We start from the raw sequence: 15,140 nt of genomic DNA, 5'->3' as shown, positions 1-15,140 counted from the left end.
AAGACCAGCAGTCATAAGGTCGAATCCACGAGACGGAGTGAGTTCCCGTCCTTTGTCCCAGCTCCTGCAAACCTAGCATTTTGGAAAGCATGTAAAAATGCAAGTAGATAAATAGGTACCACAACGGTGGGAAGATAATGACGTTCCATGTCTAGTCGCGCTGGCCACGTGACCATGGAAACTGTCTTGGGACAAATGCTGACTCTATGGCTTGGAAACAGGGATGAGCACCACCCCCTAGAGTCTGACACAACTCAACTAAATGTCAAGGAGAACCTTTACCTTTACCTTATTATCAAGTTTCTTAAAAGAGCAGGCTCCTGTGCCATAATAAAAACTATTGATATTGTAGTTCCAAATATGATTTCCCAATTTGGAATGGCTTTCTAAAGGGCACTAAAGCTTGCAGAAGTAGTTGGATCATCTTTGGAGCAATCCCTTGGTTATCTTGCTTATATGATAACAATCTCATTCTATCTTAAATATGAATGCATTGATTGCGGTGCAGGTTTTTATAGATGAGAATGCTTATGCCATAATAAAATATGTTAGTCTTAAAGTAGAGCTGGTCTTTTGACTTTGCACTGAAAATTTTTCATAACTATGGCTAGAATCCTACTGGAGTTTGTATGTTTGCATAACTTCCCATGGCTAGGTGTCAGAGTGCATTTCCATAAGGTGTCTCATCACTCACTTAACTGGGCAACCAAGATATGCCCTGGCATTTCATAAGTTAGCTGTAATTAGCTGTTGCAAACAGTGAAAATCTTCGCAAACACCAAGAGAATCCCAGCCTATCCTTACAATATTTGCAAATAGCACCCTATATAATTAGATAACCATACCATCAGTGTGTTAGTTTCTCTTAATAACATTCAAAAACACAAGAAGGTATGCATCTACAGGTGTTTTTTAAAATTAGACTGGAAAAACAAGGAGCAGCAGCAGAGATCCAGAAAGTCTCTTGCATGCATAAAAGTATCTGCACAAAGAAAAGGTCCCCTGTTACCATGGATTCTAGCCTCCTCAGCTGTAATCTCCCATGTCACATCCCACACTATTTCCTTTAAAGGAAGTTAATGAAGGAGTTTTAAGCATGTAGCAGGATTTACAATGTATCAAATTTATGATCAAAATCCCATGCACATTTCTCAGGCTTCCTACTCATAACAGAATCTAGCAGCTTTCTTTAAAGTAGAAAGAACAGAGAGTTTTGTGGCAGCCTGAAGACTAACAAATTACGGCATAAGCTTTGTTAAGACCAGTTGGTGATTCAGGAGTGCACAGAATGCAGAAAAATTTCAGAAAGTCAAAGTAGGTTGTTAACCTGTAACATTTGTTCTTCTTCATCTTTATATTCACACATATGAGTCTGCACCTGTGCAGAGTCAACATTTGAAATCTTTTAGATAGTGTTTGGTGGTAGCCATGCATCTCCTATTTAGAGTAATGTGTCAGCAGGCTGTTCCTCAGTATTTTCAAGTATTTGAAAAGTGCTTGCTTGCTTCCTTGCTTGCTTCCTTCCTTGCTTATTTATTTATTTATTTGTTTATTTGTTTGTTTGTTTGATTTCTATCCCACCCATCTAGACCAAATGTATGCTATCATATCTCTCCTTGGTCTTCTTTTCTCAAGGCTAAACATGCCCAGTTCTTTCAGTCTTTCCTCATAAGACTTGCTTTCCAGTCCCCTGACCATCCTTGTTGCCCTCCTCTGAACTTGTTCTAGTTTGTCAGCATCCTTCTTAAAGAGTGCTGTCCAATACTGGACACAGTACTCAGGATGAAACCTAATCAATGCCACATAGAAGGGAACTATAACCTTAAGGGATTTGGATACTATACTTCTGTTAATCATCCTGAAATAGCATTTGCCATTTTTACAGCCACATCGCACTGGTTTACATTCAGGTTGTGGTCTATAATGATTTCAAGATCTTTTTTGCATGTATTATTATTGAGCCAAGTATCCCCCGTTTTGTAACTGTGCATTTTGTTTCTTTTTCCTAGGTGTAGAACTTTGCACTTATCCGTGTTAAATTTTATTCTGTAGTTTTCAGTCCAGTGCTCAAGTCTATCAAGATCTTTTTGAATTTTCTGTCTTCCAGGGTATTAGCTATTCCATCCAAATTTGTTAGTTGAAAATCTGATAAGCATTCCTTGCATCTCCTCATCCAAATCATTAATAAGAATGTGGATGAGCAATCGCCCAAGACTGAACCCTGGGGTACCCCACTTGTTACCTCCTCCCAGTTTGAGAGGGAGTCATTGACCATCCAAGCATAATTCTATAACCAACTGTGCATCTACCTATCCAGCCCATACCTAGTTAGCTTGCTAATCAGATTATCATGGGGCACTTGGTCAAAACTGAGTCAAAACAGATCATGATATAGCATTCTGAGTCTGTCAACAAATCCATGTTGGCTTCTGGTCATTACCGCATTGCTTACAAAGTCCATGCAAAGTCACCGTTTTATAATCTGCTCCAGAATCTTCCCTGAGATTGATGTCAGGCTACTTGGTCTGTAATTTCCAGATTCCTCATTTTTATCCATTCTGAAGATAACATTGGCCCTCCTTCAATCATCCAGTGCTTCACCCATCCTCCATGATTTTAAGAAAATAATAGACAGTGGTTCCAAGAGTTCTTCAGCCGGTTTCTCCAATACTCTTGGATGCAGTTCATCCAGCCCCAGGGATATGAACTGATTTAAAGTAGTAACTAACCCTTGACTATTTGTTTACCAATCTCAAGCTGCAATCTTATCATCTCCCTTTGTACATATTTGCCTGGAGGAGCATAGACTTTTTTGGGGGGAGAAAACCAAGCTGAAGTAGAAATTGAGCACTTCTGCCTTTTTTGTCACTTATCGTTTTCCCATCCCCATTGAGTAGCCAAGTCCCTGTTTTTTCCCTCTGTCTTTTGTTACACATGTACCAGAAGAATGGCTTTTTATTGTTTTTAGCATCTCTAGCTAACCTCGGCTAATACTCAGCTTTTGCCTTTCTGATGACATCCTTACAATTCTTTGCTGTCTATATGCTTCTTTTCTGGCCTGGCTTTTCTTCCACTTCCTATATGTGTCTGGTTTTGTCTTCAGGTCTTCATTGGTCTCTTTTGCAGTCTTCCATCTTTTTTCTTATTGGAATTATTTATAGTTGAGCCTTTAAAATTTCTTTTTAAAGAAATTCCCACCAATCTTGGACTCCAAGATTGTTAGGATCTCCTGCTATGGGACCTTGCTTAATATTATCCTGAGTTTATTAAAATTGGCTTTTCTAAAATCCTGGGTACATGTGCAGCCACATACGATTTTTGCACAGAATTTGGTAAAGCAAATAATTAGATCAAATGTATGATCCATGGAAAAAGAGTAAAAGATTTGCCATTTATAGTTGTACATGTGGCACGAGGTTTTCTTGAAGCTTTAATATTTTGAACTACCCTGTATAAGGCCCTCTATGCCGTAAGTTTGAGTACAGAAACTTGAATGAATTTTCTGGAGACTAATCAAGCCAGAGAGGCAGTAAAAAGAATTCCCAATGAATCAAAGTAAGAAAGTAAACCAAGGGTGGCATGCAACGTTCCCTCTAGGTTTCTGTCCTGGTGCGTAGGAGCCTTGCTCCATGTTCGCAAGCATGGACAGAGCTTCATTCAAACCAGGAAGTAAACAAGCTAGCTGCTGGTTGCCCACACACAACCCTGACAGAGCTCTGGGTAAGAGCAGCTTAGAGGGAACACTGGCGGCATGGCAACCATATCACTAAGAAGTAAACATGTGGAAAACATGTAGGGACTTTCTGCATGCCAAGCAATGAGAAGAATGTCTCCTAGGGAGCTGTGTCCTACCTCTGCTAGATGACAGAATCTTCCAGTGTGAATGGGTGTGAGGATGAATGGGTTGAGCTGAAATCATCCCCACATCATGGAAAGGTAAAGTGAATTTTCCATTCACATACTGTATATTCCAATGGGTTCTGCTCACATGGCTACATGGTTTGTTTTGCCAGCCATGTATATCTAGTGGGAACAACCAGCAATTAATCATCAATGTGCACGAATATGATTATGCCTTGTTACCTGAGGTGTGTCACTATGACTGCCATGGTCTTTGTAACCATTCTGGGTACTGCTGAAAAGAGTAATTCAGTACTGCTAATAATTTTACCAAGTGCAAAGTGAGATATTTGCAATAGGTAAAGGCAAAGGTTCCCCTTGACAATTAAGTCCAGTCTTGCCCAACTCTAGGGGCTGGTGCTCATCCCCATTTTAAAGCTGAAGACCCAATGTTTGTAGACACTTTCTGTGGTCACGTGGCCAGCATGACTAGACATGGAATGCAGTTACCTTTCCACCAAGGTGGTACCTAATCATCTACTCACATTTGCATGCTTTCCAACTGCTAGGTTGGCAGGCACTGGGACAAGCAACGGGAGCTCAACCTGTCATGCACATTCAAACTGCTGACCTTTCGATCGATAGCTCAGTGGTTCAGCAGTTTAACCTGCAGTGCCACCTGCATCCCTCCATTTGCAATAAGATGGGTGAATTACAATACAAAAATAAGAACCTTTCAAGAAGATGATGATGAAATAGTTGTCTTCCCATAAAAGAAGAAGAATATCTGATACAGTTAGCATTCAAAGACATTTTGCTGTTACTGTATATATTTATTGACAACTTGCTGGTCAATAATTGGTCAAGACATTCGCCCACGTCCTCTAGAAAGGAGTGACTGGATTCTATCTGATAACTCCACCGAATTATGGAAAAGTTCAAATAATCAAATATGCATCTAGATGGGAAGTGAATCTGGAATTCAGAATGTACTGATCAGTACCATGCCAGGTTAATTCAAGGATGTGCATATATCAGATAGTCCAGAATTTTGGGAAGTAGATAATTCTTAATCAAAGAGAAGAGTTAGAGGGGAAAAACTAATAGCAGTGATAATTGGAGGGGGCTGCCAACAGTTTGACATGGGGAGGAAAATGATAATGCTCCAATAAAATGAGTCATATTAGATACCTTGTGGTCTGAATCTCATTTTTCATATATTGTATCTTTTCAGAAAAAAGACCAAGGCTATAGAAGGCCATGTTCTCAACTCATTGCTATAACTCTGTGAGACAACCATGGAATGGAACCAAAAGTGTCACTACAAGGTCACTACACCCATCAATTCCTTTGATGAACATTCAGCAGTCTGTCATGCCACATTATGTAGTTGGTGGAACACAGTGCTGGCTTCCTCAAGAAGTAAACCTGCTGCTGGGCAGTTTATTCTACAAGAAAAGTTGGTAGTGGCTAAGGTAGGCGTTTTCACCGGCAATTTGAAATTTCATCATGGTTCATAAGTAGACACATTGGTCAGGAGATCCAAACATTGGTCCTCCATGTCATGGAGATGATTTCTTTCTCACAGAAAAGGCAATGATCACAGAGTTAAGTGTGGTCTTTTTTCCCTCTTTTGAAGAAAAACATGGTTCTCATCTTGACCTTGTAAAGGACCTCTAAGTGGCACAAAGCAAAAGGGTTGGGCAAAGGTCTATGTCATGTAGACTACATTTTTTTCAACCAGGACGCTGAACATCAGGAATGCCACTGGGATTTCACCTAAGACTCAAGGCTCCTTTTGGTTATAAGACAGTTTAAGGCATTTTGCTATATGAATCACTAGACCAGAGCAGGAGGCACTATCTTCCAGCAGTGATGGTGGTTCTTGCATACTGACAAAGGGAAGAAGACGTGATGGAGGCTGACAAGTCACCGGAGCCCACACCCCTCAGAATAGGAAACTGATTGTGGGGAATGGTTGTCTCATTTTGGCTCTCTGCCTATGACGCATGAAGGAGGTGGTTAGATAAAATTTGTAGAGCAGATGGAGTTGCGTGGCTGATAAAAGATTACAGTAATTCTTGGAGAACAGAACAGATGGGAATATGCATCCAAGCCATGGCTGATATCAACATGAATGTCAAAGGCAGTGTTGAGACACAGGAACAGTTGAAAATACCATGCTAGGGAGTGGATAGTAGCAAAAATATTATTTCAGCAACAACAGCAGCAGCAGTACTAGTAAGACATGTTATTTTGAGGGGTGCAAAAGAGGCACAGAGATCGTCGTTGTAGCACATGGTGAATCTACATGGTGAGTAGACAGGTAATGAATGACAGGTCAATGTTATTAACACATCAATGTGGGAACTAACTCATGGAGTGACAACTGTGCCAACCACCATGCAGAAGTGGATAATAGTGCCAACAAGTGGATGCTTTGTATTAGACTTATGCCTTTATTTGAAAAACAACAACTCCAAATCCTGGAAGTCTCCATTTTGGGAGTTCCATCTGTCCATACCTAAATTCTGGTTTCCTTGGACTATCCAAGACCAGGTTGGAAGGTTTCATGGCCTTAGATAGGTCAAGCTCTTGCCTAGCCTCCTTTTAGGAAAAGAGGTTACCCTTGCTAGGTATTCCTGCCAAAACTCTCCAGCAAACAGCTAATCATTCCTGATAATTCCAATATTTCTAAGCAATTAACATCTTAATTCCACTGTCAGTTATGCATTTTTACTTGCTTACGGCTACATACCAAAAAGTGATGTTATCCTGCATTAAATTATACCTTAGTGAGGAAAGAAACTAATCACAAGTAACTGATTATTCGTAAGTAATTATTTAACAGCTGTGATGTTATCATGGACATACTTTCACAATGTATTCAATTGTGTTGAAACACGTTAATTATTACAAGGATTTATGTGTTACCATACAAACGTTTTATTACTGGACATTCTTAAGGTAATTATCACTGTCGATATTTATTGCATTTCAGTTCTTTCTGACCCACTATATACAATCTCTACAAGGATGCATGTGCTAACAAACTTGTCAGCTGAGATAACTACTTCATGTATCTGATGGAATGTATATTGTTCACAAAGACTTCTGCTATCATAAAATATATTGGGTTTTCAGGTGCCACAAGACTGCATGAAAATAACACAACTACACATTTAAGAAATGCTACTTCAGGCTACTTCTGTTTTTATAGCACTCCTCAAACTATGTTGTTCTTGACTAGATCATTAATGGCTTCATTTTAACATTAAAGGGTTGTTTACATAGGAAAACTGAACTTGGTTATACAGTATTGGACAAGTTTCTCCTGAGAATTGGATTAGTCAGAGCTTCACAACCTTACCTAATTAAATGCTTGAGTTGTTTAATTACATTTTATCTCTAGCAGGTTATTTTTCCATATAAAGGAGATTTATTTTTGCTTAGTAAGCTTATTCCTCAGAGGCCGGGGGTGGGAGAGACTGCTTTGCTGTCAGAAGAAAATTAATTCAATATAACAAGCTGCTTTTACTTTAAACTTGAAAGAAAATGCTACAAATAATTAATGAAAAAGATCTACATTACTTGTCTTAAATGAAAAAGTAATGCCTGTGAAAATTATAACGATAGTGACATATTATCACTTTAAAATGCATATACTCGTTGATTTCAAAATTATTAGTAGAAAGCATTGTATTTATTATGCTTTGTATATATAATATATATGATACAATTACAGTTTATAAATCTCATAGACAGAATCTATAGTAATACAGGTATTATAAGCATCACCACCGGGTTCAGTGCAACTATTATTTAAGAAGATTTTCATACTACAAATGAGGACTCAAAAGACACAGATGAAAGCGAATGAAATACGTATCCTCGAAGGCTTTCACAGCCAGGATCCGATGGTTGTTGTAGGTTTTTTGGGCTGTTTGGCCATGTTCTGGAGGTTTTTCTTCCTAACATTTTGCCAGTCTCTGTGGCCGGCATCTTCAGAGAACAGGAGTTAGAACTCTGTTTGTGTTCTGGTGTCGTGTGTATGCACATGTGTACCCACGTGCATTACATGCTACTATGAATTCACCTACCTCTATCAACTGCGGGCACCCTATCATTCTTTGCTAGACTTCAGTTTTAATTATGTGGAATGCTTAAACAAATGAAACACCAAGCATGGAGGACGGAAAATAGAGTCATTGGTACAACAAGAAATGGGAAGACTAGTTTAGGCTGTACTTTCATAGCAATAATCTCAATAAAATGCACTCCTTTCAATAATAGAGCAATTAACATGGTTGGAGCAAGATTTTCACTAGCAATAAAGTCTTTTTTCTAAAGACTTATCATTTTAGAGAAGACAGCAAAAGCTTAAACAAGTATTTGTAGCGCGTATTCAATTCGACAAAATATAGACATATTGGTGTTCAGGCAACATGTATGCAAGCCGCTACAGCTAATTGTGACAAGGTGCCTGGTTGCATCTCTGTTGCATAGTTGGGCACATGATCAGGTGTACAACCAAGATATGCCACAGCACCTCATCAATGAAAACATCAACAGATTCTGGCCATCTGTCCCTTTTATCTTTCCGAAAAAAGCTAAAAACCCATCTCTTCAGGCAGGCTTTTAATAATTATAACTGAATCCCTGAACCCCATTTTAGTAGATTATTTTAATCTTTTTTATGTTTTCATGTTTTACTCTTTTAATTCTATTTTAAATCATATATTATTTAATATTTAACTTATTGTCACATTGTAACTGAGTGTCCTACTTACTGTCCACTAACCAAACAGAAAAAATCTATCCATTTCCTTCCCCTTCACCAGGCCTATCTTTCCACAGTAGTAGTAGATTGTAATTGTTTAGAGTCTTAACACTGGGGTTTGTTCTGCTCTTTTGTGGCTATTAATCTCACTCTGAGGTTATATGGACAGCCTTAGAAGCCACATGCAGTAACAATGAGTCCCATAATCAGCAAAAGCATGGAGAATTTCCTGCTATAAACTGGACCATTGTTAAGGAGCTATACAGGGGTTTACACCAGGGGTGTCCAACCTTTCACCTTCCCTGGGCCACATTAGAAGATGAAAATTTGGTTTGGGCCACACATAAATTTGGTTTGGGCCGCATTGGGGGCAGCCCTAGCCGTCCTCCGCAGCCCCACTCCAAGCGCGCTTACTGGCAGCTGCGATCTCAGACAGCAGAGGCTGCCAGCTTCGACTCCGGTGGCTTTATGGGGCCGGGAGGGGGTCCACCTATTGACGGGGATGGTGCAATGCAGTCACGCAGCCCCTCTCTCCCCCCCGCGCCTTCCTTCCTTCTCCCCCCTACCGTTGTGACATGCCCCAGCTGCATTCCGGCCGCAAGCGCCGGCAGTGTAACTTGAAACTTTGGAATTTCTTTAAAAATAAAAAACTGCACTGGGCCGCATTATGAGCCGACCTGGGCCGCATGCGGCCCTCGGGCCACAGGTTGGACAAGCCTGGTTTACACCATCAAATACTAGAGGAATTAGGAAAAACATGGGCATTTTAGTCTTCAAAGATGATCCACTGATCCATTTCCTACTAGTTGACAAGTCAACCAACCAGCACCACTCAAGAGTACTAGGTTCCCACCCCACCTGGAAGTGGATGAGTATACATGGTGGTCTGGTGCTTGCTGCAGCCAGACAGTGGACTAAAGCTGAAGAAAACACAAGAAATAAAGTCTTGATATGTAAATGACTAGATGTGGATAGGCAATTATGTGATGTCACACAAAAAAAGCTGGGCAGGGATGGCATAGAGCCAGCTTTGCGGACACCAAAGACAACAGCAGTTGATTCAATGAGGAAATAAACCAGCATCCAGATTCTCCACTGTTAGTTTTACTTAGGCTCCTAATCTTTCTATTCTCATCTCTCTCCTGTTTTTTTCACCAAAGACATATTAATATTATATTCACGAAGGCTTTCATGGCTGGGATCTAATGGTTGTTGTGGGTTGAAGAGCCCGAAAAACCTACAACAACCATCAGATCCTGGCCATGAAAGCCTTCGAGAATACAGTTTGTTTTTTGTTTGTTTGTTCGTTTTGCTAATTATCTGAAACTTTTATTTCATCTACCCAGGTGCTGTTTTATGGTGTGGCTAATTCAGTTTGCTTGTTTGTTTCTTCGTTCATTGTTCTAATGTGCCCTGAGAATAGCAATGTCATTGAAGACACAAAAATATAGGTACATAAGCATGTGTACATCACAACTGTTGGCTGTTCAAAAGAGTCTGGGGGAAAATCAGTTAATATCCACTACAGAGGAATAGGAAGCCCTAACAGTTCTTATTTGGGCAAAGGTCCTCAACTCAACTCATCTTCTGGAAACCCTGTACCATAACATAAATTTAAAAAAATATGTAACAAATTGAAACCAAATTAATTCACTAGTGAAAAAACTCATGATTTCTAGTTATCTTTAAAATAAATGTTTAGATATTATGACAGGTATATTGACAGTAATTTTTCAGGTTTTTGCCTTTTCGGTTGCCTTTTTTTTTAACACAACATGCAATGATGGAACAGTAATAGCAATGCTATGACTAATGCAACTAGCCATTTCCTTAAAACACTGCAATGAGTAATAACAAAAATTACTTTTCAGCCATCTAATGAGCAGACTTATTCTTTAAAAGTATCTAAGGTCTAGAGGGAAAAAATCAATTCCCAGAAAAATGAATAGCACTACAAAAACTTGAATTCCAAGTACAGCACAGCATATAAACTAAACACATGGATAATATCTAGGCACAGATAAACAAACAAGCGAGTCTGAAGTTTTGCTGCTCCACTCTGTATCTCTCTGTCTCCTGCCACAATTTGTCCCTCTGCTCTGCTTAATGTTATTCATGTTGGATCCTGGCAAAGAGCACCCAAGAATGCAAGAGAGTACAGTATTACTCTTCCAGTGGATTCTGAATCAATAGGAGAACCCTGTACCAAGAAGATTTGCTGTGGCCTCTGCAAAAGAAATCAGAAGGCTTTTCCTCAAGCATCCCCTAAGACCCAAATGCTCCAACATGAGACATTTTGGATTTTAAGAACTCAGTCACTAATGTGTAAATGCTTTGAAGATTACAGAAATATACAATTGTTCATAGGACCAACTGTATTTACCACTAGCTATGAGCATAACCAACATTCCTTTATCTTATGTCAGAGAACAAGAAAGTCATAATCTTTTTAAAGAAAGTAATCTGAAGAGGAACAATTATATGTGTGATATTTACATCACCTTTTCTTCCTGATTCCATATTTTGTACTATCTTTCTCATAAAATATAAATAAATTTTAGCCATATCCTTGGGATTTTATGATCATATCAATTACAAACACTGCTAAATTGTCAAGATAATATATTAGCATCTATTAAAATAATTACAATATTACTCAATCCTACCTTCTGTCAGGAAGAAAGTAAATTTTAACATAGGGATTTCTTGGCCTCCCATCTTCCCTTGAAGGAAGATCCTTTGCTCCCAATATTGTGACTATCAATTGATGACCAACCTTGTCATACCACAGTTTTATCTGTAATGAGAAAATATGCATCAGTCTGTCATTTCTTAGATAATGCTGGAAATCTTTAATTTAAATATAACTGTTAATCTTTAGCCTGGTGTCTGGTTTACTACTATAATGAAGATAATTTATGTCATTTTAATTTATGACATTGAGACAAACAATAAAAGCATATGCTTATAATAAATTTAAGAAAATTTAAAAATAAATTTTACATGTGCAAACTATTTATGCACTAAGTTTCAAAAGAGAAATACTTTGGGTTGTTTAATTCGTGTGTGTTTGTGACAGAATGTTGGATCTACAGATATCTTACCATGGCTGTAGGCACTACGGACTTATTAATACCAATCAATTCCTGTTCTGATTAGTATATGACACATTGACAAACCATGAAATAAGACTTATTTGCATTATAATAACTGATGTTGCTGCTATTTAGATGAAAGCATTCTGTTCAGTATGTAAGCATATACACGACCAAAATATCTTGGTAATAAAAACATTGATAAAAATTACAATCAATCTTTGCTGATTCAAAATTTAGCTAAATGGGGATAACGAAGCCAATAATGCATTATTCATCCAAAAGCTATTATTGCATATGAAACTATTTGAGGATACATGGGCAATTGTTCTCATAATTTACAAAACATCTTTCCTGAATCTGAGCTAATTTGTGGGGCGCTTCAATGGAAACAGAATTATTATTATAGGCAAAGGAAACAGACCAGGCTTCTATAGGTCCGTCCTCTTTTTCTATCCCTTTTTACAGGTCATATTTTCACTTAATACAATTAACCAAATGAATCTATCTAGCTATTCCCTGATAAACCTCAATTTCTCTGCCTTATGGAAATGTCCATTCTAGCTGCTGCCAGTAACACTGTAGTCAACTATGAATAAGGCCATCTTGTCCAGTGTACAGGAAAGAGGTATCTTGATATGAAGGACTCTCTCTTCAACCTGAAGAGAGGCTCCTGGATTTTAGTTTTGCCTACAAATAACATGATTTGCAGACATGATCCATGGGAGACCGAGACCAGTATTTTTACCCCAGTTTCTGGACAACTTTGCTAACTGATCTTTTGCAAGGAAATTTCACAATAAGCTTAAAAGTTCTGAGAAGGAGTGGCAAAGCCCTGTTGATTTGACATCCTTTCAAGTTACAGTTTCCCACAATGTATGCCAGGGAAGAACAGCTAGAAGAGGTCAATTAGCTTTTTGTAGAGGGTCCCAAGCTATGCAGTTCTTAGTGAAAGCAAAATGAAACTCTGGATCCCAGAAGTCTAGATAGACACTATAGAATCAGCTTTGCTGAAATAAGAATTCTGGTTATTATAGTTCAAGTGTACTTATATGGCTATGTATCCTAAATATACCCCTTCATGGATTGCTGCCTTGTTGTGGTGAAGGGGCTTGAGTAATTCAGAGAAGCTATGGGCTATGCCATGCAAGGACACCCAAGACGGACAGGTCATAGTGGAGAGTTCTGACTAAACGCAATCCACCTGGAGCAGGAATTGGCAATCCATTCCAGTATCTTTGCTAAGGAAACCCCATGAACAGAAACAAAAGGCTAAAAGATATGGTGCTGAAAATGAGCCTCTCAGGTCAGAAGGCGTCCAACATGCTACTGAGGAAGAGTGAAGAACAAGTACAAGTAGCTCCAGAGCTAATGAAGTGGTTGGGCCAAAGCAGAAAGGACGCTCAGCTGCGGACACGCCTGGAAGTGAAAGGAAAGTCCAATGCTGCAAAGAAAAATACTGCATAGGAACCTGGAATGTAAGATCTATGAACCTTGGGAAGCTGGATGTGGTCAAACACGAGATGACAAGAATAAACCTTGACATCCTGGGCGTCAGTGAACTAAAATGGATGGAAATGGGCAAATTCAATTCAGACGATTATCATGTCTAATGTTGTGGGCAAGAATCCCGTAGAAGAAATGGAGTAGCCCTCATAGTCAGCAAAAAAGTGGGAAAAGCTGTACAGGGATACAATCTCAAAAATGATAGAATGATTTCAATACGAATCCAAGGCAGACCTTTCAACATCACAGCCATCCAAGTTTATGCACCAACCACAGATACTGAAGAAGCTGAAATTGACCAATTCTATGAAGACTTACAATGCCTTCTAGAACTGACATCAAAGTAATATGTTCTTCTAATTAAAGGGGATTGGAATGCTAAACTAGGGAGTCAAGACATAAAAGGAACAACAGGTAAGTTTGGCCTTGGAATTTAAAAAGAAGCAGGGCAAAGGCTAATAGATTTTTGTTAAGAGAACAAGCTGGTCATCACAAACACTCTTTTCCAACAACATAAGAGGCGACTCTACACATGGACATCACGAGATGGTCAATACCAAAATCAGATTGAATATCTTCTCTGCAGGGAAAGATGGAGAAGCTCTAAACAGTCAGCAAAAACAAGACCTGGAGCTGATGATTGTGGCTCTGACTATCAGCTTCTTATAGCAAAACTCAAGCTTAAACTGAAGAAAGTAGGAAAAACCACTGGGCTAGTCAGGTATAATCTAAACCAAATCCCTTCTGAATACACAGTAGAAGTGAACAACAGATTTAAGAAACTAGATTTGGTGGACAGAGTGCCTGAAGAACTATGGATGGAGGCCCGTAACATTGTACAGGAGACAGCAACAAAAATCATACCAAAGAAAAGGAAATGCAAGAAAGCAAAGTGGCTGTCCAACAAGGCCTTGCAAATAGGAGAGAAGAGAAGGGGAGCCAGGGAAAGTTACAGAAATTTGAATGCAAACTTCCAAAGAATAGCAAGATCATGACCACTGGTCCCATCACCTCCTGACAAATAGAAGGGGAAGATATGGAGGCAATGACAGATTTTACTTTCTTGGGCTCCATGATCACTGCAGATGGTGACAGCAGCCACAAAATTAAAAGACGCCTGCTTCTTGGGAGGAAAGCGATGACAAACCTAGACAGCATCTTAAAAAGCAGAGACATCACCTTGCTGACAAAGGTCCGCATAGTCAAAGATATGGTTTTTCCCTTAGTGATGTACGGAAGTGAGAGCTGGACCATAAAGAAGGCTGACCGCCGAAGAATTGATGCTTTTGAATTGTGGTGCTGGAGGAGACTCTTGAGAGTCCCCTGGACTGCAAAGAGAACAACCTATCCATTTCGAAGGAAATCAACCCTGAGTGCTCACTAGAAGGACAGATCCTGAAGCCAAGTTTTTGGCCATCTCATGAGAAGAGAAGACACCCTGGAAGAGACCCTGATGTTGGGAAAGTGTGAAGGCAGGAGGAGAAAGGGACAACAAAGGATGAGGTGGTTGGACAGTGTCATCGAAGCTACCAACATGAATTTGACCAAGCTCCGGGAGGCTGTGAAAGACAGGAGGGCTTGGCGTGCTCTGGTCCATGGGGTCACGAAGAGTTGGACACGACTTAATGACTAAACAACAAAAAAGCCTAAATATAATCTGAAATATAATTTTAAAATAGAATTACAGGCCTTTGGGGATGGTAGACTGCCCCAAATAATATTTTAAACAATGATCAAAATATCATTAATGATATTTTTCATTAGTTACCATTTGGCAGATATTTCCTGGCATTCGTTTTAAAAAAGCAGTGAATTTCATGTTAACTTACTGATTAAAATCTAATTGCATAACTACAGAAATGGTATAATTTGTGGAGGCAGATATTCCCAAGTTAAGAAAGCACTGTACATTATCACTT

General features: G+C 39.1%; 1 protein-coding gene across 50 annotated transcripts in view; it reads right to left on the bottom strand.

Annotated features, from left to right (window-relative positions):
• The window catches only part of RIMS2 (regulating synaptic membrane exocytosis 2), a 466,814-nt gene that overhangs the window by 187,319 nt on the left and 264,355 nt on the right, over positions 1-15,140 (bottom strand). For all 50 annotated transcript variants that reach the window (XM_078393641.1, XM_078393664.1, XM_078393670.1 and 47 more), the window contains one exon: positions 11,287-11,417. In XM_078393641.1, coding sequence (XP_078249767.1) covers positions 11,287-11,417 — 131 coding nt within the window. The remainder of the gene's footprint in view (positions 1-11,286; positions 11,418-15,140) is intronic.

Source organism: Pogona vitticeps, chromosome 4, assembly GCF_051106095.1.
Source record: "Pogona vitticeps strain Pit_001003342236 chromosome 4, PviZW2.1, whole genome shotgun sequence".
Classification (NCBI taxonomy): domain Eukaryota; kingdom Metazoa; phylum Chordata; class Lepidosauria; order Squamata; family Agamidae; genus Pogona; species Pogona vitticeps.
The sequence above is the reverse complement of the archived record's forward strand: the minus strand, read 5'-3'. Positions and strand labels throughout refer to the sequence as shown.